The following is a 25,048-nucleotide window of genomic DNA, read 5'->3' on the forward strand; positions in this document are numbered from 1 at the left end:
GTGATGTCTGTGTGCGTGTGCGCTCATCTCCGATATTAGACAGGGTCTAGAGCAGTTCCCGGCACAGAGTAATCACTCAATATTACATTACTCTAATAAATCATGATAGTAAATGTTGACGGGATAAATGAAGTCATGAATAAATGTATAAATTAACGAGTGACACTGAGCGCCTCAGGAGTGGTGGGCCCTTCTTTGAGCCGCAGGCCAGTGCGCACAACTGGCTGGTGGCCCAGATTCCACTGGTTAAGGACCGGGATTGCAGCCCCCAATCCCAAGCTCCGGGGTAGGAGGGAAGACTCCAGGCGGTAGGGGGCGCCGGCGCGGACGGGCAGGGCCCTCAAGTACCTCCGCGCGCAGAGCCGGACCGCCATCTACGCCATGAGCGCGCTGCTGCTGCTGGTGCTGCGCACGGGCCGCGGGTGGCGCGCGGGTGCCCCCGCCGCCGCCTGCCTGCAGTTGGCGACTAGCGCAGTGACCCGGCCGCGCCGTGCTATGGCCCAGTACCACACCGAGGAGCGCGGCCAGCCCTGCTCGCATAATTACCGCCTCTTCTTCAGTAAGTAGTTCACGCCGCTTCGCCGCGCGGCGCGCCGGAGGAACCTGGGTGGGGGATGGAGTGAGGGGCCCTTGCAGCGCCCTGCGCGGTCTCCCCTCGCTCTCTTTTTGGGGTCCTCGACGGTCACCCCGCGCTCCAGGCCCGCGGGATCGTGCGCCGAGTCAGGAGAACTGCCAGAGAGGAGGCGGCGGCGGATCAAGACCCCAAAGCGGAACGCAGGGGCGCAGGGCGGCCGGGGGAGGGAGACAGCACCCTGCGCCCTGCCAGCCGCCCACCCCGAGAGGTGGGCACAGTGCGAGCGTTCACCCCGCGGCGGCTAGCAGCCGTTAACCTGGCCCGGCGGCGGTTCTCAGTTCCCACAACTAGCGAGGAAAGGAAGGCAGAGTCCGCCCACCCGCCGGCCTTTCTGGTGGCGTAATAAAGCCGTGAGAAAGCGCCTCCTTCCGGGAGCGTCCTGTGGTCGGAGAAGCAAGCGGAACTTTGCAGTGCCGAATCCGGCGGGTCTTTTTTGGAGGGATCTGATAAAGGTTCTTTCCCAGAAGCATGACTTGATACGCACAGGTTTACCCCCTGAGTGTGATCCACGATCAAAAGCCTTGTTGGCCCCAGGGCAGCCCCTTTTTCTCCGCAAGTTGGACAAGCCCGGAGTGCTAAGCGACTTGCCGGGTCCCTGAGCTGCCCAGTTCGGGGAAAAAAACCAGGTCTTCGTGACTCGTTGTTCGGTGTACTCCAGTGTTTCACTATGTACGTTAATTGTACCTGGAAATGGCGATCTTGGTCGCTTGCCTTCACGCCCCACTGACTGCAGAGCCATGGAGTGGTAGGATCTAAGTGGGCCTTGCATTATCGCCCTCCTGTTCGGAGCACTGGCTCTGGAGGCTTTAACTTCTAAGCTGGCCCTCGAGTTCATCTGATCCCGAAAGAGTTTAAGTTTCTAAGCCTTGTTTTTTCTCCCGAACGAGTTTAAGTTTCTAAGCCTTGTTTTTTCTCATCTGTAAAATAGGTCTGCAAGAATTATATGACATTGTATATGTAAAGTAATGAGTCACAGGGCCTAAAATAGAAATCACTATTAGTAATACCTCTACGCGTTATAGACATTTGTACCGTATGAAAGATTTGCAGTTATCCTACAAGAGGTTAGGGTCGAGGATTATTTTCTGGGAGAGAAGACGAAAGTCTTCTGATTATAATGCAACTAGTGCTAGAATTTTTATCTTCTTCAAAATTGGTTTCAGTTTTCACCCTATGCCACGTATTTTCTTCTATCTTCGTTTGGTTAAGACTGATCAGGTGAACAGCAAGTCTCAAATTCTGAATGGATTGTGTTCCAAAAGGTTACCATGTGATGATTAATGGGAATAGTCATAGAAACAGTGTTACAAAATGGCAGTTCGCTTTTGTTGTTGTTGTTGAGACAGAGTTGCTTTTGTTGCCCAGGCTGGAGTGCAATGGCGCGATCTCTGCTTACCGCAACCCCCGCCTCCGGGGTTCAAGCGATTCGCCGGTCTCAGCCTTTCGAGTAGCTGGAATTACAAGCACATGCCACCACGGCTTGCTAATTTTTATATTTTTAGTAGAGAAGAGGTTTCATCATATTGGTCAGGCTGGTCTTGAACTCCTGACCTCAGGTGATCCGCCTGTCTCGACCTCCCAAAGTGCTGGGATTACAGGCCACCGCGCCCAGCCGGCAGTTCGCTTTTTAAGTAGATTTTAAAAAAGCCTGTCTACTGTAAATATTCTAGATATGCAAGAAGTACAGTAATTAATAGATACCCAAATAATATTTATGAAATGTGCTAGAGACTGTATAGAGGAGATTCAGTTTTGGGAACTGCCCTCAGGAGATTCACAATATTACTATAATTAACACACTGGTTGAGGAAAAACAAGCTTCAGAAGCCTGGAGCACACCAAGTACCCAGCACTGGATTTGAAATGGGGAGTCCAAGTCATAATCATGGCTCTGCCATTAACTTGATGTGTGCTGTTGGGTGGGTGATTACTTCATTTCTTTCTTCTGGAGTCAGTTTCTTCAGCTGTAAAATGAAGCATTTGACCTTGAAGTGTTGATCCTCAAGGTCCTTCTCAGCACTGGTATTCCTTGAAGGCATTGGATGAATAACGGAGATTCCAATAATCTCTATAAGGACAGGATCTCCGATGGGGGCATTTTGGGGATTATTTTGGCCTCTCATTGTTGGTTTGTTTCTTTAGCTGCGCATGTACTTAGGACTCATGATTTTTTCTGTAACTAGAGTGCCACATATAAAATACTTTTTGCATTCAGTTGGATAAAACGAGCAGAAAAGAAGAAAACCGGTTTTACTAAGATAAATGGGCAAAAATTGGAAGAAAGGGGAGTGTGGTTTTGGAGCGTTAAGATAGCAAGATCCTGATTGGAAGGTGTGTTGGTTAAACAGTTTCTGAACTAACCGCCAGATGGCATCACTGGCCAGGACTGTTTACTATTTGCTAGAAGGGGTAGAACAAAGTGAAAGGAAGCCACCCTCGGGCGAATGAGGTAAGGGGAAAGCAATGGACAAATTGTTCTAATTTATAAAGATGGTCACAGATTGGATATTCTTTACTCAGTGTGTCTGTATGCAGTATTAGGGTGGACTAATGTCTCACTTCAAAGAAAAATAAGAGTGTAGTACTATACTACTTGGCCTAAATTGTTCAGTGTTACTAAAGTGGAATCATTTTCCACATTTCCAAATATATTCCAGGTTTCTGAAATACTAGTGCATTGGGAGGCAGAGCATTTTCGAGCTTCATGTCTGTAAATGGTTTCTCTTTACTGTCATTCAGGAAAATCAGAATAAATGATTGAGGTAATACTTTAAAAAAAAAATTGATGTTAAACTTTGTAGAAACAGTGAGACAGGATGATTAGGGGAAAGAGCATCCTGGTGGGAATCATCAGGTCTCCTTGGTGCCAGCCCTGGTCCTGTTAAGATGTTGCTGTCACTTCACCTCCCTGCATCTCATTTTTTCAAACCATGGAATGAGGAGATTGAACTATCTGATCATTTTCCAAACTGCTTAGTTGAACACAAACATCCCATGGGAAATTATTAGGTTTTCTTTAAAACAGAAGGTTTCATGGTTTAATAAATGAGAGCACTTCCCATTTTACTGTCTTTTTGAAGAGTAATGTGCATATTTAAGTTCTGGAAGATTCTGATATAACTTCTCCAAAACTTGAACCACAGGAGTACTTATTTCTCAGAACATTTGTTAACGTCTTAGTGACACCAGGGTTATGATTTCTGCAACTTCCAGAAGCAACTGTGCTGTAACAGTTCTAGACTAATAGTCAAACCACTTAAGTTGTAGTCCTGATTTTACCATCTTGGACAAGCCACTCAACTGAATTAACCACCAGATGGTATCCCTTACCTCAGATGACATCCAGTAACTCAGATCTCTGTAAACAAAATGGGGATAGCAGTAGTTGCTCTGGCAGTTAAATGAGACTACGTGTGTAATTATCAGTGTCTCACACATGATAGGTATTTAATAAATGTTATTTATTTTTCCTTTTTGACTTTAAGACATTAGACTAAAATCCTTATTGTTACATTCTGTAAAGGGGGAAAACACGGGGATGTGGATAAAATTAATTATTTTGAAAGTGTTCCTATTAATTTATAGGTTTCAGAGAGTTTTTGTTGTTTATTCATTTTATTTTATTTTATTTTTCGTTTGTTTGTTTAGGGACGGGGTCTCAACGCTTTTGCCCAAGTTGGAGCACAGTGTGCTATCACAACTCACTGCATCCTTGACCTTCCCAGCTGAAGCGATCCTCTTACCTCCGCTTCCCCGTAGCTGGGATACAGGCGTGCACCACTGTGCCTGTCTTCTTAGGTCTTAAAGTTTTAATGGATACTTGGAATCTTTTGAATTGATTGTGACATCATAATGAAGTTAGACTCATATCAAGCCAAAGACCTAATATTGCATGCCAGTATTCCTTTGATATCTTGGGTGTTTTTGTTTGTTTTGTTTTGTTAATAATTTGAAACCTCTTAGATTCCAAACTTTTCTCAAAGGATGGGGAAAAGCTATGTTTTCCATAATTTGGAATTTTCTTATTATGAGATAGACAACTGGTTTACTTACAGAAATAGTGCTGAGGATAATTCAAGTTGCTTTTATTTAGTCTGGAAATGAACCATGCAGTTTTTAAAAATTAATTTGCTTTGTCACTTATAGTAAGCATGTGCTTGTGTTGAAATTACTGTAGGTTTTCTTTAAGTGTGTCATTTGGGTAAGTAGGTGGAGTCTGCCATTGAAAGTGCTATATCTTTGGACTTCAAAGAGAACTTCCCATGAATAATCCACAAAATATGTTTGAGTCTTAAGTATAAGTTTCTGTAACTTTTTAAAGTTGGCCTATATCATAGAACTTCAACTGATATGATAGAACACAATGGGTACTGTGTGAATATAGAAAAAGTATTTTATTTGATTTTTCAGTTCCTAAAACCTTAAACGTTTTCTATATGAATACTGTGAAATATGAATCGTGTGATCTATATGAAACAGAGGAAGCATTTTTATTGAAGTTTTTAAGCTTTTTTACATTTCTTAATCTTTTTATCAGAAAATAAAACAAAGCTAGCTTTAGTCATTGCCGAAGCTTTTAGTAAGAATCTCTATAAATGATTTTGTAATAGTTTGTAATCATATGTTGGTATATGGTATACATTTAGCTGTCTGGTATATGTACATAAAATTAGGTATAGTTTTCACATTCCATTCAGTTTTCTAACTTGCTTTGGTGTAAGTAATAAACTTTCATCCCGATACAACTTGCTCTTGTGAGAGAAAGAATCACATAGATCACTTAGAAAATGCTAAAATAAAATCTAATTTCAGACCAGTTGAAGGGAAAATTTTGACCACTGTTTAGCAATATCCTGTAGATTGATGGGCCTCATAGAGGTTAGCAGTTAATGCCTAAGACACAATCTGATTTTTGACAACAGTGAAACACCAAGGCAAAAATGACACAGTGACTACAATCATTTATCTTTTTTCCCCCATAATAAATATCCTATCAAAGTGATAGTAAATCAGGATAAGAAAAGGTAATCCTAAAACAACAGCTAAGGAACCACCACAGCTTGAGATTTTGAAATATGTATAAAAGATTTAAAAACTGATGGAGGTATGGGTATTAATGAAGCAGTGTGAAAGAAGTCCCAGCTGAAGTTTGTGTTCAGGGGATGTAGTTTAGGAAGAAGCCGAGCTGCTGCAGAACCTCAGAGAGGCTGTGGGTGTGTTGATATCAGATAGAATAGAGGGTTGGATGGATGTAGAACTTAACACAGGGGGGTTAATTTAAGTTTTATTACAAATAGCACACAAACGTTTCCCATGCAGGTCTAATGCGTGAGGGGTGTGCTAGTTCCTTCTATACAAATTAAATTATTAGATGAGAGGGAAGTAGGACCCCTGGTGGTGGTGGTGCCTCAGCAGCACTGTGCGTGGTGGCATTTGGAGACCCCAGCATAACAGCCAGCCTCCTACCCATTCATCTCTGTGTAACACAGAGTTCCCAGTCATTTTTTTCTAGTCTGTTTAATATAAGCCAAAATAGCCAAGGATCACCTAAGTTAAGCTTTCATCACTATTACTCTACCCAACTGCTTGTCAGGGCTACCTGTCACCTCCATGCTGCAACCTTAATGGTCAGTTTGAAGTCCTCATATGACCTATTAACAGTACTTTTTACAATTGATCACTTTCTTTGAAACACTTTTTTTTTGTCTTTCCCAGAGGAATTTCTCTGGGAATGCATTTTGTCTTAGTTTTGATGTGTCTCCTTCACATTCTCCCTTGTTGAACCTTTGTCATATTTCCCAACTGTAACCTTTGAAATGCTCAGGGCTCAATCCTCAGCCTGCTTCTCTGTGCTCCCTCTGTAGGGCAGGGATTGGCAAAGTTTTCTGTAAAGGGCCAGATAAATTCTTTTGGTTTTGCAAACCATTCAGTCTCTGTCGCAAATACTCAGCTCTGTCACTGTAACATACAGCCATGGACAGTAAAAGTATGGGTGTGGTTATGTTCCAATAAAACTGTACTTACAAAACTAAAACCAGGCCATGTGACAGATTTGGCCCATAAGCCAGAGTTTGCTGACCATTGCTGTTGCTCTAGGTGATCCCATCAGGTCCCATAGTGTTAGACACTATTTACGATTCCCAGATTTGTAACATTAGCCCGTCTCTTCTTGAACTCAAGATTTAAACCTCCAGCTTTCTACTCTGTATTTGTACTTAAATGTTAAGATACAACTCAAGATTAACAGTATAAAACAGAACGCCTGATTCCCCTCCCCCCCCCACCAAACTTGTTTCTTTCTCTGTCTTTAGTCACTAACCCATAACCTGGGAATCATTCATCTCACTTTTGCTCTTAGCCCACAGCTAACTCATTGACATATTTTTTTGAAATGTACCAAAAGACAGTTCCTTCTTTCCACTTCCACCCTTGTCACTTTGTCTGTGTCACCATCATCTTTCCCTTGATCAGTCGTAGTAACCTCCTGATTCTTCACTCTGCTTCCACCCTTATCCCCTTGTAGTCTACTTTCCATACAGCAATCACCTTGATCCTTTCAAAGTGTAAGTCAGATCATGTCCAAGCTCGGCTTTCCATTTCACTCAAATTTTTTGAAATATGTACCATAATATGTAAGGTCCTACTGGATCTGATACTGAGCTTCTCTCTGAATTCACTGCTTGCTACTCTTCCTTATGATCAGTGTGCTCCTGCCATCCCTGCATGAGCAGGGTAGAAGAGGGCTCCCCTGCCCGAGACAGGCAACGATCAGGTGATGGTCAGGCAGTTGTTAACTGTTTCTCTAAAATAGTAATTGGTTGCAGCCTGTGACAGGGAAAGGGATTCTCCAAATAAACAGAATGTGGTCAGCATCTTCACATAAGATCTCAGGACCTGGGTGAGTGGGCTCTCAAGCATTTGCACTAAGAGGCAAAATGGCAGAGTTTGGTATAGGAGCTCCTAGGGACATTCTACTGGTAAGGGAAGAACACCTCAAGTGAACATGGGTGCAACTCCAGTAAACATGTTGCACATGGTCCCCGTCCCAAGTGCTAGAAGGCCACTGTGTGTTCAGACAGCCTGCCCCAAGAAAGAATCAGGGGAGATGGGACGCAAGATCCTGGAAGTATGCCAACATATAAAACCCCAAGTCAAAAGGTCGAATCGTGCATTTGTCTTTCAAGTTGGCCTCTTTGCTCTCTTCCAAGTGTACTTTCCTTCCTTTTGTTCCTGCTCTAAAGCTCTGTATTTTAATAAACTCATTTTATCTCTAAAACTTGACTCGGCCTTTCCTGCCTTATGCCCCTCAGTTGAATCCTTTTTCTGAGGAGGCAAGAACTGAGATTGTTGCACAGCCATAGGGATTTGCCACTGGTAACATTTTCATTTTTCGTTCTTCACTTTCCCTAATTTGTTTTCCTTTATAGTGCTTATGATACATGATAGAATAAACACATAATCATTGCTTCTACACCCCAATTAGAATGTCATTTCCATAAGAGCTGGGAATTGGAATTTGTATCTAGTACCTAGAACCATGCTTAGTATAGTGCGTATGTTCAGTAAATATTTAATGAATGAATTTAAGGAAAATTTACAAGTGAAATGGGAAAAACAAGAAACTTGAATTTTGGAAGGTCAAATGGATGTTCTCTGAGATTATTAAAGTTATTACATCTGTTATAATGGAAAGGACGAGTGGGCTATTTAGAAATGACAATCAAAGACCAAGACCTTTAACAAATAACTTGTTAAAACAAGTAACTCAGTAGAAGGTGTAGTGGGTTGAATGATGTTCTGTTTCAAGCCACGAAGTTTGTGGTAGTTTGTTACAGCAGTGCTAGGAAATGAATATAGATGAATTAGAAGATAAGGTAAAGAAATCTACCAGAAAGTAGAACAAAATGTCAGAGATAGAAAAAGGAGGCAAGAAGAAGTGACATAGAGATTGAATCTGGAAAGTCCAACATTTGACTCATATGGGTTTCAGAAGGAAAGAAAAATGGAGAAGAAATTGTAAAAGGGATAATAGAAAAAAAAATCTAAGAATTGAAGGACCCAAGTGCTCTGATTTCTCCGTCGCATTATTGTACAGCTGTTGAGAGGATCCTACGTGTCTTGCTGGGGGTGGCGTTTGAAGGGTGGTCAGATAACAGGCCTGCAACACTGAATGCCCGAAGACTGGAATAATGCCTTTGAAATTCTGAGAGAAAAGAATTTTTCTCCTAGAATTCTCTACTCAGCGAACTGTCAATCTGGAGTGAGGACTGAGTAAAGACATTTTAGACATTTAACAACTTGAGAAACTGGCCTCACATGCAATCTTTCTTACAGAGCACTAATTAGGGATATGCTCCTGCAAGACAAGTAAGTAAACCAAAAAACATGAATGCATGGGATTCAGAAAATGATAGATCTAAGCTGGAGAGCAAAGAAGCAGTCTTAGGATGCCCGGAAAGCATCCAGTTCGTATTGCAGCCTGAGGAGAGAGGGTTCCTGAGGGACCTGTTTGGATAAAGAGAGGATTCCATAGTTTTGATGATATCCATAAGGCATTGGAATAATTTATAGATGTGATTATGACAATGTAAGAAAGATAATTAGAAGCACAAAGAAAAATACAAGTTGAACAAAAAACACAAAGAAAAATACAAGTTGAACAAAAAAGGAAATTTAATTATAGCATCCTCGCCAAAAATAAACACGTGGACAGTGCTTCTCATACACCTGAGTGTAAGAATTATTTGGGGCTTTTGCTAAAAATACAGATAACCATTTCTCCCTCCTTGAGATTTTGATTCACTAGATATAGGATGGTGGTTCAAGGATCTGCATATTAGTGAGAATTCCAGGTTCTTCTTTTCTAAGGGAAATTTTGGATCTATATAATAGGAAAAGCATAGAAAATTCAGTATGATTACAGAATATTCTGTCAGCCTTAATATGAAAAAATAAAAGTGCAGAAGATAAAAATTAGACAAATGAGAAAAAAGAGGGAAAAATGCAGGTTATTGATGTCAAGAAATACTATATATTTTTATTAGTTCGTTTTCACGCTGCTGATAAAGACATACCTGAGTCTGGGCAATTTCCAAAGAAAGAGGCTTATTGGACTTAGAGTTCCACATGACTGGGGAGGCCTCACAATCATGGCAGAAAGTGGAAGGCACATCTCATCTGGTGGCAGACAAGAGAATAGAGCTTGTGCAGGGAAACTCCGCCTTATATAATCATCAGATCTCATGAGGCTTATTCACTATCACGAGAACAGCACAGGAAAGACTTGCCCCCATGATTCAATTACCTCCCACGTGGAAATCAAGAAGAGATTTGGGTGGGGTCACAGCCAAACCATATTATTTTGCCCTTGGCCCTGCTCAAATCTTATGTCCTCACGTTTCAAAACCAATCATGCCTTCCCAACAGTCTCCCAAATTTAACTCATTTCAACATTAACTCAAAGTCTGCAGTCCAAAGTCTTATCCGAGACAAGGCAAGTCCCTTCCACCTATGAGCCTCTAAAATCAAAAGCAAGTTAGTTACTTCCTGGATCCAATGGGGCACAGGTATTGGGTAAATACAACTGTTCCAAATGAGATAAATTGGCAAAACAAAGGGGCTACAGGCCCCATACAAATCCAAAATCCAGCAGGGCCGTCAAATCTTAAAGCTCCAAAATGATCTCCTTTGACTCCATGTCTTACATCCAGGTCATGCTGATGCAAGAGGTGAGTTCCCATGGTCTTGGGCAGCTCCACCACTGTGGCTTTGCAGGGTGTAGTCCCCCTCCTTGCTGCTTTCATGGGCTGACATTGAGTGTCTGCAGCCTTTCCAGGCACATGGTGCAGGCTGTTGGTGGATCTACCCTTCTGGGGTCTAGAGGACAATGGCCCTCTTCTCATAGCTCCCCTTGGCAGTGCCCCAGTAGGGACTCTGTGTCAGGGCTCTGACCTCATATTTCCCTTCCACATTCCTCTAGCAGAGATTCTCCATGAGGGCCCTGCCCCTGCAGCAAACTTTTACATGAGCATCCAGGCATTTCCATGCATCTTCTGAAATCTAGGCAGAGGTTCCCAAACCTCAATTCTTGACTTCCGTGCACCCACAGGCTCAACACCACATGGAAGCCTCCAAGGCTTGGGGCTTACACCCTTTCAAGCAAAAACCAAAGCTGCCCCTTTTAGACATGGCTAGACTGCCTGGTACTCAGGGCACCAACTTCTAGGCTGCGCACAGCAGAGGGACCCTGGGCCCAGCCCACTAAACCACCTTTTCTTCCTAGGCCTCTGGGCCTGTGATGGGAGGGGCTGACGTGAAGACCTCTGACATGCCCTGGAGACGTTTTCATATTATCTTGGGGATGAATTTTTGGCTCCTCATTACTTATGCAAATTTCTGCAGGCAGCTTGAATTTCTTCTCAGAAAATGGTATTTTCTTTTGTATCACGTTGCAGGCTTCAGATTTTCCAAATTTCTATGCTCTGAGTGCTTTTAACAATACTCAAGTCACCTGTTGAATGCTTTGCTGCTTAGAAATTTCTTCCTCCAGTAGATACCTTAAAATCATCTCTCTCAAGTTCAAAGTTCCACAAATCTCTAGGGCAGGGGTGTAATGCTCCTAGTCTCTTTGCTAAAACATAACAAGAATCACCCTTGCTCTAGTTCCCAACAAGTTCCTCATCTCCATGTGAGACCACCTCAGCCTGGATTTCATTGTCCATGTCATTATCAGCATTTTGGTCAAAGCCATTCAACAAGTATCTTGGGAGTTCCACACTTTCTCACATTTTCCTGTCTTCTTCAGAGCCCTCCAAACTGTTCCCAACTTTACCTGTTACCCAGTTACAAAGTTGCTTCCACATTTTTAGGTTATCTTTTCAGCAGCACCCTACTCTACTGATACCAATTTACTGTATTAGTCCATTTTCGTGCTGCTGATAAAGACATACCTGAGACTCGGAAATTTACAAATGAAACAGGTTTATTGGACTTACAGTTCCACGTGGCTGGAGAGACCTCACAATCGTGATAGAAGGTGAAAGGCACATCTCATATGGCGGCAGACAAGAAGAGAGCTTGTGCAGGGAAACTTCCTCTTATATAATCATCAGATCTCATCAGACGTATTCACTATCACAAGAACAGCACAGGAAAGACTTGCCCCGATGATTCAGTTACCTCCCACTGGGTTCTTCCCACAACACGTGGGGATTCAAGATGAGATTTGGGTGGGGACACAGCCAAACCATATCAGTATATCTGGTGGAATAAAGAATTAAGGTATAAAGTATTAACATTAGCCAGTTAAGAACTTATAGGGAGGCTTGGGCCAAGGGGGACCCTAGAGAAACCTTGAAAACTGAGTTCTTGGTCATGACTGGAATGGGGAGGTCAAGCATGCCTGCTTACACCCTTTCACTCACTAAGTGCCATTAAGTTTTCTTCCCTAAGTGCTAAATAAAAACCAGCTCTTTCAAAAGACACCACGGATGATACCAGCTAAAAGCCTGACTGCTGCCCCTCTCTTTTGTGGTTTCCACAAAACAACTGACCAGCATTCCCTCCTGATAAGAGTGGTTCTGGCAAATCTGTGGAGAATGTGCAGTGAGGGTTTTCATGTTTTTTGCTTCACATTTTGACATCAGAGAGCTGAAAACTCCACCCTCAGATCATGCTAACACCACTATTTTTTGAACATGGTCCCATGGAGAAGCATGAAGTTCAATTGAACATGCTTGCAGGTTGCAGCCCTTTATGAGAAATAAAGCTCTGCTTCAAATTTATGAACCTCATCATTCTCTTCAGTTGCCATTTTCATCAAGTTTAGTAACTAGAAGTCAGGCTTTTGGCCTTTCTAGTCATTGCTCCTGTGCAAATTTATAGATATATTGCCCATTAAAGCATTATCGTTATCTGAGATCTAAGGCTCTATTTGTTTTCTAGAAATAGTTATATTTTTACTCTTTTTCTTCATTATTACATTTTTATTAATACCATTTCATGAAATAGCTTCTAGTAGGTATGGTTATGTAAGTCAGTAAATACAGACCATTCACTCATTTGTAATCTTTTCACCTTCCATATGACAGTTACGAAACTACATATATATGTGTATATATATGTGTATATATATGTGTGTATATATATGTGTGTGTGTATGTGTATATATATATATATATATATATATATATATATATATGATCTGACATCTTAGTAAGTTTATTGTCCACAGTTAACAAGAGCATTGGATCTTTAGGGAAATTTGACACCAAATCAGTGTCCTAGACTTGTTTACTCTCAATTACAAAGGCAGCCTAGCTTTTCTGTCAAGTTTCTTTTACCCCCATGATAACAAACTTTTCTTGTTTGTGTTACTTCCTGGATTCTTAGAGCTGAAATTATTGTTAATTTCCATCACAGTGATAGGTCCCAAATGAACAATCGAAGTAATCTGTTAAAGGGATTGTATTTTTTTCTTTTCAGAATTCTTCCTTTTTTACTTTGGTGACCTGAAGAGAGGACAACCACAGATTGATGATTGTTCTTGGAACAAGAGCTTCCATTTATACATAACAGTTGCCCCTCTATTTGCAGGAGATTGGTTCTAGAACCCCCATGGATACCAAAATTTGCAGATGTTCCAGTCCCTGATATAGAATGGTGTAGTATTTACATATGACCTATGCACTCCTGGTTTTTTTTTTTCCCTGATGGATGAAGGAGGGCAGAAAGAAGCCAGGAGAAAGAAGCCCTCCTCTCTACTTTAAATCCTCTTTGGATTACTTACAATATCTGATACCTTGTAATGCTATGCAAATAGTGGTTATATTGTATTGTTTTATTTGTATTATGTTCATTGTTGTATTATTTAAAGAAAAATTCAGAATCTTTTTTATCTGTGATTGTTTGAATCTGCAGATGCAGAGGGCTGTGTATGTCTTCTTAACATCCTCCGAGTTGTCTTCCAGCTCCATATTTATTTATTTTTAAAATCACATAACAGTAAATTTTACTTGTTTTGTGAACACTTCTGAGTTTTCACAGAAGCATAGGTTTGTGTAAACAGCATCACAGTCAAGGTGCAGAGCAGGTCTGTCCCTCCAGAAAAAATTTTTTGTGGCCTCCTTTAGTGTCAGCCTACTCTCTACCCTCAGACCCTGGCGACCAACCACCAATCTGCTCTTTATCTTATAGTTTTGCCTTTTCCAGAATGTCATGTAAGTGGAATTGAGTTGAGCTTCTTTCACTTGATATAGTGTATTTAGATGCATCCATTTTATTGTGTGTATCAATAGTGCATTCGTTTTTGTGGAGTAATTAATAAACCATTAATTAAAAGATAATGTATGAGTGTAACATAGTTTTTCTCCATTTACTAGTTGTACATTGGGTTGTTTACAGTTTTTGGTGATTTTTGAATAAAGCGGTTACAGAGAGCAGTTTCAACAGAAAGCCGAGGTGTGGTTGAGGTACGCAGTTTTATGGGGCTTTTACCATGTCACACTATAAATGCTTAGAGATTTTTGGGTGAACATGTTTTTATTTCTCAGTTAAATACTTAGTGGGATTTCTGGGTTCCATGCTAATTATATCTTTACATGAAACTACCAAACTGTTTTCCAAAGCAAGTGCACCATTTTCAGTTCCCACCACCATATTTTATTTTAATAAAAAATATGTAAATATGGCCCACTTTGGTATCTATTATGTTTAGAAAAATAAACATGCAAAAAATTGGTAATTTTGTTTTTTGTGTTCTTGTGTTGATCATAGATAACTTTGAAAATCAGGCAGTAAAGTCTGATATAATATATCAAAGACAAGGTTTTTTTTTTTTTTTAAGTGCATCCTTTTAACTGATGAAAAGAGATTTACAGGTTATAGCCAGAGTTTTATGTACTTCAAAATTTGTGTGCTCTTTCTCATTTTTATCCCTGCCTTGTGCACACATCCTTCAGGAATTACCTTGTTGCTAAGGTGGGGAAATAAAAATTACATTAACAGTTTAAAGGGAAAAATAAAGTGGCCAACTTTAGTATCTATTACGTTTAGAAAAGTAATAGAGATATTTATCTAACACATATTTGCTCAGCAAATATATATTGGATGCTTATTAAGTGCCAGGTACTTTTCTACATGTTGGAGATCCAGTAGAAAGCACAAACAGAAATGAACAACAACCAAAACTCCAGCACTTAATTCTAGTGATAAGTGCTAAGGTAAAGCATAAAGCCTGGTGGGGGAAATAAAATACTGGTGGGAATGAACAACTTCATTGTTAAAGTTATCTGCCTCTATTTTTATTGGACAAATGCCAAGGCTTATTTTGTTATTGTTTAATAAACTTTTCATTTTGGAATAATTTTAGATTGGCTTAAGCTGCAAAGTTAGTGCAAGATTCCAGCATCCCCCTCACTCAGTTTTTCCCTAATATTATCATCTTAACATCATTTACCATTGCTAGCCATTGTAAACTAAGAAACTGACATTGGCACATACCCTCAACTCAACTTTTAGCTAAACTAGATTGTATTTGGATTTCACTAGTTTTTCCACTAATGTCATTTTTCTGTTCCAGGATCTGGTTCAGCATACCAGACTGCATTTAGCCATCATGTTTCCCTAGTGTCTTCCAATCTGTTACAGTTTCTCAATCTTGGATTTGTTTCTTCTCTCTCATTTATTTTATCATTTGTTTGTATTCTTGTGGATTCATGTATGTTTATTTTATATTTTGTTGCTCAAATTGTTCCAGCTTTGGTCTTTGGGAGCTTTTTCAGATTGGTTCACATTTCCCTTCACCATACCTCTAATCTTTTGATTTTTGAGCACTTGGTTGCCTTCTGACCCAACAAGATGTTCCCGGCTCTTGTGTATTCTTTGCTCCTGCATTAAAATCAGGCCTTTCTCAAGGAGGCCTAGTTCCTATTATTGGAGAATGGCATTTCAAAACCAAAATCTGGGCCAGGTGCGGTGGCTCACACCTGTAATTCCAACACTCTGGGAGGCCCAAGGTGGGTGGATTGCTTGAGCTCAAGACTTTGAGACAAGCCTGGGCAACATAGCAAGACCTTGTCTGTACAAAATATTTAAAACCTAGCTGGGTGTGGTGGTGCATGCCTGTAGTCCCAGCTACTCTGAAGGCTTGAGGTGGGAGGCTGGCTTGAGACCAGAAGATTAAGGCTGCAGTGAGCCGTGGTCATGCCACTGCACTCCAGACCTTGTCTCAAAAAAAAAGAAAGAAAAAAATCAAGATGTCGTTGCTGGCATGCTCATTGCTATTGGGATGTAGCCAGTCTTTGTTTTATTTTGTTAAAATGTTCTTGAAATCTAAATTTGAAAATTATGCCAAAGAGGTAGCAGGCCAGAAGTAGAACACCCTGATTTAGGAAATTACAAAGTGAAAATTTTTTAGGGCTCTATTAATATTAAGCTTAACTTTTAGAAGCACATGTATTCCAGTAAAAGTGCATTGTATTTATTTAAAAGGGATTGTGTTTATTTAAATAATACATACTTTTGAAAGTATTTAAAATACTCATTAAGATAGGATAGTTTCTGTTATTGAAGTTTGTTTTTGTTCTAAGCTTACTTTAGTATTAGCATCCTTACCACATTGAATGGAAACAATGTTTTTCTTCTTTTAATTGAATAGGACCTTTGGACTTTTTTTCCTATGGATAGTAGATGGAAATTGGGAATACTATTGTTAGGTTTTCCCAAGGGAAATTGAAGTCAGTTTTAATAGAATTCACTTAATGAGTCTCTTTTTCAAAAGTGAGATTTTTTTTTCTTTTTTTTTTTTTTTTAATATTTTGGGTTTTAGTCTATTGTATGTATTTTCTGCTTTGGATATTTTAAGCCACAGGGATAAGTAAATGATTTCAGCAACCCAAATATGGTTTAGTTGGTATATATTTCTTTTTGGTCCTTAGATTGTGGCAGGTTTTAAAAGTTGAATCAACTTTAAGTTGGGAGTTAAAGTTAGCTTTGAAAAAAGCAGGTAAGTTTAAAAGTGGATAAAGATATTATTGCTGTAAAGAACAACGTGTCTGTTGCTTTAATTCTGTTGGTTTTGTTTGTTTTTTTTCTTTGCAGAGAATGTAACTGGTCACTACATTTCCCCTTTTCATGATATTCCTCTGAAGGTGAACTCGAAAGAGGTATTGCTTTTACTTGTTTTGGGAATGAAAGTGTGTACTTTCAGTATCACCATAAGATGGTTTTTGGGAGCACCTTGAAAGGAAAAAACGTTGAAAGTCAGGAGGACAAACAGGAATTATTATAACAGGGTCATAAGCTTCCTATATGAATTAAAATTTGTATGAGAATAGGATTCTTCCATGAGGAATTGGTAGAAAGGGATGTTACTGGTCCATAAAACTTAGAATTAAGAGTAGTAATTTAGGAAGTTAACAAGAGGTTTATTTACAGTAATAATTAGCTAACATTTGTAGATTATTTTTTTATTTGCTAGCCACTATGTGAATATAATGTTATTTAATTGTTATGAATTGCTTTTATCTTCTCCAAGGACACTGAGGCTCAAGGCATTTTCATTGACTTGTCTAAGATCTGGTAAGTGCCAGAGCCAGTTTTTGAATTCGTATTTCTGACCACAAAGCTTATGGTCTTTAAGCACTCTACGAAACAGGTGCTAGATAAATAAAGCAGGGGTAAAAATGATGGTGTTTGAATAGCTCTTCTCTGAGAACTGAAAATCACTTGACAGTTGTCAGGGTGTGAAAGGTCCCAGGAGAACTGATGCTATCAAATCAAAATCATTGATTTGGGCCTCAAAATCATTGGGGTATTTTGAGCTCTCTCCTGATTAGTTGGTAAGATGGCATATCTGGTAGTGGATATTCATGACCATCATTATGTTGTAAGTTATTTCCTTAAAATCCAGTGATGAATTACCAAATTTTTTAAGGGGAGACAGCTATTAAGTAAATAACCAGGACCACATTCCCAGTTGAAATTATATGGAACTGGTTAATGGGGTTGGGTGTTGTAGGATGTGAGGAGATCAATGTAGGGGCAGAGGCAAGTGAAGAAGTGAGGAGGCTGCTTCAGATGCAAGGGTCGTTTGACCCTGGGTTACCTCAGAGGCTGAATATCATGCATCATAGGGAGGTTAGGGGATGTGAAGGAGGATTCATGCTGCTTCCCAGATCTTCAGAATAAGGAACTGCTAGTAGAATATTATCAAGGATTTATTAAGTGCTTGTGGTGCTTAGCCAGTTCCCTGCTTGACATGCTTACCTCAATCCTTCTGGCACTACTACTATGACCCTTATTTTGTTTAACAAGGCTAAGAACCTTGCCCATCATCACAAATCTAGAGTGTTTTGGAGGTGGGATTGGATTTAGGTGCTCTAACTCCAGAGTTTGTACTCCTCACTTCTTTTGTATAATGCCTCCAGCTCATTTTTGAAGTGTGCAACTCCAGGACAATATAAGGAAACCAGAGGCAAAAAGAACTCTGTGTTATTGTGTGTGTCCATGTGAGTGTGTGAGAGTGTGTGTGCATATGTGTCCCTGTGTTTTGTTTTGGCTACTGAACTTTCAAACCTAAAAATCTCATGTCTCCCAACACCTCTCTTTGCTTTTGGCCAAAAGTGCATGCATTCACTTATTCATTAATTTATTCATTCAGTCAATGGTCACTGAGTGCTTCTTATGAGCCAGGCACTGTTCTAGGCACTGTGGGTGTAGTAATAAATAAGATAGATGTAGTTTTCACTCAGTCAGATAATGTTAAGTGATATACAAATACAACAGGGAAGTGTAAGTAAGATAAAATGTGACTGGTGGGTAGTGTTGTCAGGGATATGCTGTGACAAAATCTGTACGCCTCATCACAACAGCAATAATAATAAAGCTGTATTTTTTGAGAACCGTGTAGTAGAGGTGGAGTTGGAAAAGGGAGTGAGCTAGAAACATGTCAGTGAGAGTAACATTTAGTCTAAGGAGGATGGGTTTTGGGGAATATGAAATTTGGGATTAGGCAAAATTGACAATAGGGCTGGCAAATACAATTGGATATGCCAGTGAATTCTGGAGATAGGGAAATAGGTCCACACGGTGGTTGTATAAACAGGTTTCTCTAGATCTCAGTCAGTAATGATTAAAACTCCTGCTTTGTGCTTAGGGATGTGGTGTATTAAGAACAAAAATAATATTTCAGGGCTGATTTAGAATAATTATTTTTCTGTTTGTTTTGTTTTCTTCATTAGTAGTCATTTTGGTGTATGAACGTTACACATTACTGGTTGAGCATTTGTGAATGGCATAATTTTTCTCCCCAACCCACCGTGAAGTCAGTTTTAATTTAAAAGCGCTTGGTGTAATGGGAAAAGAGAAAAAGAGAAAAAAGGGCTCCGTAGAGGCATAGTAATCACACCTTGGTAGAATTCACAGGCAGGAGGTGCAGCTGAGTACTTTCACGGCTTGTTAGTCGTGCTCCCCGGAGCTTCATTTCAATAATGAAATGACTGTTTTAAGCGTAATCACTGGAAACTACCAGTCTTTCCTTAAAGACTTATTTTATAAAAACTGGGTAAATATAGTTGAAAGAGTTTAGCTTTCTGATCATTTATTTTATGAAACACTTCGACGCTGTATTCTGGGGATGCAAATGGTCAGGGAAAAACAAAGTGGGCGTTTGGTAGGTTCTCTGTTGACTCAGATTTGTGGACAAATCCTTGTATAGAATGTCTGTACAACAGTCATATTTTTATTCCTATGCAGTGCCACTGTATACTTTCATGAAATATTGCAATCGTAAACACCGTCTTGTCTTTTATAGGAAAATAGCATTTCTACAAAGAAAGCACAAAATACCCAAAATGAGGTATATCCAAAGGTTTTTATTTTTGCGAATCACTTTTATTGTCTCTTACAAAGACCTTGATGGTAGTTTGCATTTGTAAAGCGATACTAGGGTTTTTACCCCTGCAGGACTTTCATATGCATTCCGATGTTTTTCTTTAAGGCAGCTAGGGCAGCTATTGCCATTTAATTTTTTTTTAATTGTGATAAAATATTCATAACATTCATTTTAGCTTTTTAAAAGTACAGTTCAGTGGCATTAAGTTCTTTCACATTGTTGTGGAATCCTCATCACCATCCATCTCCAGAACTTTTTCATCCTCCCAAACAAACTCAACAACTCCTCATCTCCCCGCTTCCCCAAGGCCCTGGTAACCACTATTCTACTTTCTGTCTCTATGAATTTGACTGTTCTAGTTATTTCATGGTCGCTTAATTTTACAACTTGAAATCCTGAGAGAATTAGCACAGGAACCTAGATTTTAGTAGTAAGTTAATTATCATGGGAGATGATCTAGAGTAAATGTACTTCATTATAAATGAAGTATTTCACTTTAAGTTATTATAAGGGAGAAGATGATTTGAGAGGCTGTTTTAGAATCCAGGAACAATAATCTCTAGAGGAGAAGAAAAACACTTATACCAACTATATGCTAAAATAAATATAGTCTAAATATAAAATGAATATATATTCTAAATATATCTAAATAAATATATGAGGCTGTCAAACCTTTAATAGTTCTTGACTTAGGACTAGAACATTTGATTGATGTCTGTCATCCCATCTCCTGCTACAAGCGTCCTTTCATCCTTCTGATTCTGATGCCGGGCAGCTTTTCCTGCTGCCTTCCTGTCTTCTTTTACCTTTCCAGCTTCATTTCCATTTATTCTCTACCCAACTGAAACTTACAGCTCCAGCATTTGAATCTACTTCCAAACATACCTGTGGGGCTTTTAAATTCCTACAACATTTGCCTGCTATTCATCTTCTATTTTTCTAAACTGGTGTTTGTCAAAATGGTTCTTGAACCATCTACACTGGAACCACTTAGAGTGCTTGTTAAAAATTCAGATTCTGTGCCCCATCTCATATTTACTAAATCAGATTATCTGCTTGATAGGGCCTGCTTATTCTAGGTATTTAACAAATATTCTAGCTACATCCTCAACATGAAGTTTGGGAACCACTGTCCTAGATATTGAGTGAACAAGGGTTTATAGAGATCCCCAGGGACTTAGTGTATTAACCTAAACAGTTATTTCAGGTTAATGAAATACATTAGTGGGAAAAACCTATTCTGAGCCCAGGGCTGGGCGCCTTGGCTCATGCCTGTAATCCCAGCACTTTGGGAGGCCGAGGTGGGCAGATCACGAGGTCAAGAGATCGAGACCATCCTGCCAACATGGTGAAGCCCTATCTCTACAAAAAAAAAAAAAAAATGCAAAAATTAGCCGGATGTGGTGGCACACACCCTGTCCTCCCAGCTACTCGGGAGGCTGAGGCATTAGAATTGCTTGAACCTGGGAGGCAGAGGTTGCAGTGAGCTGAGATTGCGTTATTGCACTCTAGCCCAGGAGACAAGAGCGAGGCTCTGATTCAAACAAAAAAATAACACAGTTTTTATGTTAGAGACTGTCTGATTTGAGTTTATTTGAAATTTTCAGGATTAGAGAAGAAAGAGGAATGATTTCTTCCTGTCTTTTCCCCATGTATATAAAATATACTGAAAGCTTTTTCATATGTGTTATTAGTTTTTCTATTTTGATTTCTGCAACAAAAATACAAGGAAAAATTGGAGAGAAAGAAAAGGACCGAAGTAGTTAACAGTTATTGCTACATACACAACTTTCTGATTTGACTTGTGCTTCTTTTATCTTTTTTATTTTCATATAAATTTTGGCAGACCATTGTTGGTTTATAATTAATGTTAATCTTAGGAAAACCAGGCTAACATTGGCTTTAAAAAATTACAGGACAAAGGTTGGAAATAAGCTGTTAGCGATTAGTAGCAAATGAAGAGGGAGAGTTTGGTTTGCAGGCTTAAAATTCAAACCTTTTTTATTGTTCATTTGGCCTAAGTTAAGCGTCTGTGAATGGTTTTGGTAGGTGTCATTGTGTAAAACGATTGTCACCAGCTTGGTATTTTTGGTCACCTCTGAGTATTCATCTGCAGGCATTTGTTCTCTTATAGCCAGGCTTTAGGGATGAATAAATTATGTGAACATCTGCCATTTACTTCGGTTTTTCATTTTAACAGCTACTTCAGACGTATTTAAACAGGTGCAGGGGTACCTCATGAAAGGGCATGGAAAATGAAACCTAACAGCAGGACTGTGTGTAAGGTTGCTGAGATAGGTATGAGACACACTTCTAAGGAGCAGTTATTGAGAATTCATTCTCAGCTTTGTTTATCTCATTATGGGCTTGCAGTTTTGCCATTTGTCACCTTAGTCTTATATAGAAAAACTTAATTTAAATCATCATTATTTTTGTGGCTCAGCATATATCTACATTTAATTGTGTAAATAGCATTCTTTGAAATAAGAGCATTCTGTGTTACACTAGAAAACCTCTGTGATACTGTTGAGCAATGCTTTAGTCCAGCTCTGCCTGCATATTAAAATTGCTTGGAAAGCCGGAAAGCCTATAAAAATAAGGAGTTGCCCTTGCTCCACTCAGAGCAATTTAATTCAAGTAGATGAGAGTTGGGGCTCTGGGAATCTTTTTTTTTTAATTGGTTGAAGCTGGTGAGGTGGTATTGGTGTGTGGCATGATTGAAAATAAGTATGTTAAATCACTGCTTCTCAAATGATTTGGTGTGAAGGACTAGTTTTTTGGTTGGTTTATTTCTAATTGGTTATGAACTGATACTTTAAAAAAATACAATCAAGATGAATTATTAGAAAAGTGTAATTCAGGTTCCAATTTTTGATTATAAGATTCAACAGGTATAAAAATTGCTCTTAAAATTGCTACAACTGTTTCTAAATGAGCCAGTAACAATCAGTTTGCAGACTGGCCCTGGTCCTTGGCTATACTTGGAGTACAGTGTTTTAAGCCATGGTTATTTCCCTGATAAATTGTTAGTTATTGATGTATTGATGTCAAAATGGTGTGCAAATCACTTTAACCTTAAGACTTTCTCTTTGGAAGGCAAACTGTAGGAAATTATTTTTACTCATCATCGACCTAGGGTCTCCTTTGGTGTAAGCATTCTACAAAGTTCAGAAATTAAAAAAAATAAAATAAAATAAAATAAACAGTGAAACCATAGTCAGTTTGTAACTTTAGGGAATCTGAACTCACTAGATATGCAAGCTAAGTCTAGAATATTTAGTGTAGCTCTTTGTGAACTCTGTAATAGCCTGTCCTTATGTCCTTAGTTTTACACTGTGATTGTAACTTGGATTTAATTATTGTTTTATCATTTAAAAATATATTTTATTTAATAATTTTCTGTGTATTTTCATTGATCTTCCTAACAACCTTGTGTGATGACTGGAACAGAGATTATCACACTTACTTTACAGATTGGAAAAGTGAGGCTGACTCCTTACATGAGGGACTAGCTCTCTACTTCTATTTTAGTTGGAAAATAAAAATTGAAACACATTTCTTGAGTCCATTCTAGTTTTGTCACTACACATCAAAGGTGTTCTCAGACTTGTAACCGCTGACACTGTGTATTAGTGCTCAAGTGATATGGTGGCCTAAATTTGACTGTGTTTTAAACAACTCTAATTTTTAGAAAAAAAATTAAGGCGTAGGTAGATGTAGGATGCAGACTCTAAACATTGTGTGTGTGTGTGTGTGTGTGTGCGTGTGTGTGTGTGTGTGAAACATCTAAAGCATTCTTGTAAAGGGTATAATGGAAAAAATAAAAGGTAAAATTTTTAATGTTCTTTCTTTGTTTTGTTTTTAACTGCAGAATCGATTTAATATGATTGTAGAAATACCTCGGTGGACAAATGCTAAAATGGAGGTACCCAATATATTATTAATATAAAACCGAAATGATTATAATGATATAAAACTTTGTTGCAAGTTGTTTGGCATAATGTTTTGAGTTTGGGATAGTTGAGAAAAATATTCAAAGCTAAGTATATACATTATGATTTTATAGAGAGTGTTTCACATTTGTCCCTCAGTTTGTTATACGTGTATTAATTTTCCTTTTTTCACCTTTGAAAGTGGCAAATACTTTCAAAGGTTATTTATGTAGATTCTGAGATATATTAGGTTCATAGATGTAACTGAAAATTTATTTGGGGCTGATGGCAATTTTAATTTCTTAGAACTCACTTCTCCTTTAGATTTTACTCTACCAGGAAGAAGTCATTTCCTAGTTAATTTAATTTATGACTATCACAGAGCATCTGCTGTTCTCCTGGTTAGCTTTTTTTTTTTTTTTTAATTTTTCTGGGAATTGAACCTATTAATAACTTCCCTTTTGCTTTTCAGAATTTTATTGTTCTTTCTTCAGTTAGGTAAGCTTCCTTATAGTTCTAGGTGAAATTTAATTTATGTTACTTTGTCCTGGCAGTATTTTTGGTTAACACCTTAATAGGAAAAGGTAAAGATATTAGATTCTTCTTTTTATGTTGTTTCATGTGTAATGTTTGATCATTCTTGCTACTCTCTGCCTCATTTAGGTGTAGGATCCAAGGATCTGTGAGAATCTACCTAACCTAAGCAGTGTTTCTTCATTCAACATGGCTTGTTATTTTTTGTTTGTTTGTTTCCTATATAGCATAGTTTTTAAAAATAGCAATGTGAATATACTTGATAGAAAACTGAGTCTGGGCACAGTGGCTCATGCCTGTAATCCCAGACCTTTGGGAGGCCAAGGTGGGCAGATCACTTGAGGCCAGGAGTTTGAGACCAGCCTGGCCAACATGGCAAAACCCCATCTCTACTAAATATACAAAAATTAGCTGGGCACAGATTTTTGTGTGGTGGTGGATGTCTGTAATCCCAGCTACTCAAGAGACTGAGGCACGAGATTTGCTTGAACCCGGGAGGTGGAGGTTGCACTGAGCTGAGATTGTGCTACTGCACTCCAGCCTGGGTGATAGAGTGAAACTCTATCTCAAAAAAAAAAAGAAAGAAAGAAAGAAAGAAAACTAACTCTGAAATAAAATCAGTTGGTGAGAATCTCTTTTTTGATGATTTTTATTGTAAATTGGCAATTTATAATCATATGTATCTATAGGGTACAAAGTGACATTATGACTTATGAATACAGTATGGAATAATTAAGTCAAGCTAAAAAATATGTCTGTCACATAAAATATCATTTTTTGTGGTGAGAACATTCGAAATTTACTTAGCAATCTTTAAATGTACCATACGTTATTAACTGTACTCATAGTTGTGGTGTTGTCTCAACAACAAAAAATCTTTTTCTTCCTGTCTGAGACTTTGTATCCTTTGACTGTCATTTCCCTATTCCTCCTACCCTTACCCTCTGTAACCATAATTCTGCTTTTATGAGTTTGATTTTTTAGTTTCCACATACAGGTGAGAACATGAGATATTTGTGTTTCTGTGCCTGGCTTATTTCACTTGCCGTAATGTTC

General features: G+C 38.9%; 1 protein-coding gene across 3 annotated transcripts in view; it reads left to right on the forward strand.

Annotated features, from left to right (window-relative positions):
• The first annotated feature begins 460 nt into the window (after positions 1–460).
• PPA2 (inorganic pyrophosphatase 2) overlaps positions 461–25,048 on the forward strand; it is a 99,658-nt gene continuing 75,070 nt past the window's right edge. Inside the window, exons 1-3 of one of the 3 annotated variants that reach the window (XM_012436554.3) lie at positions 461–559; positions 16,733–16,797; positions 23,398–23,451. In XM_012436554.3, the coding sequence (XP_012291977.2) occupies positions 496–559; positions 16,733–16,797; positions 23,398–23,451 (183 nt within the window). In that variant the 5' untranslated portion in view covers positions 461–495. Of the gene's footprint in view, positions 560–16,732; positions 16,798–17,193; positions 17,213–23,397; positions 23,452–25,048 lie in introns of those variants that run through there. The other 2 variants (XM_012436555.3, XM_012436556.2) reach the window with 2 other exon arrangements.

This window comes from Aotus nancymaae, unplaced genomic scaffold (assembly GCF_030222135.1).
Source record: "Aotus nancymaae isolate 86718 unplaced genomic scaffold, 86718_ANA_hifiasm-v0.15.2.pri h1tg000033l, whole genome shotgun sequence".
Lineage (NCBI taxonomy): Eukaryota > Metazoa > Chordata > Mammalia > Primates > Aotidae > Aotus > Aotus nancymaae.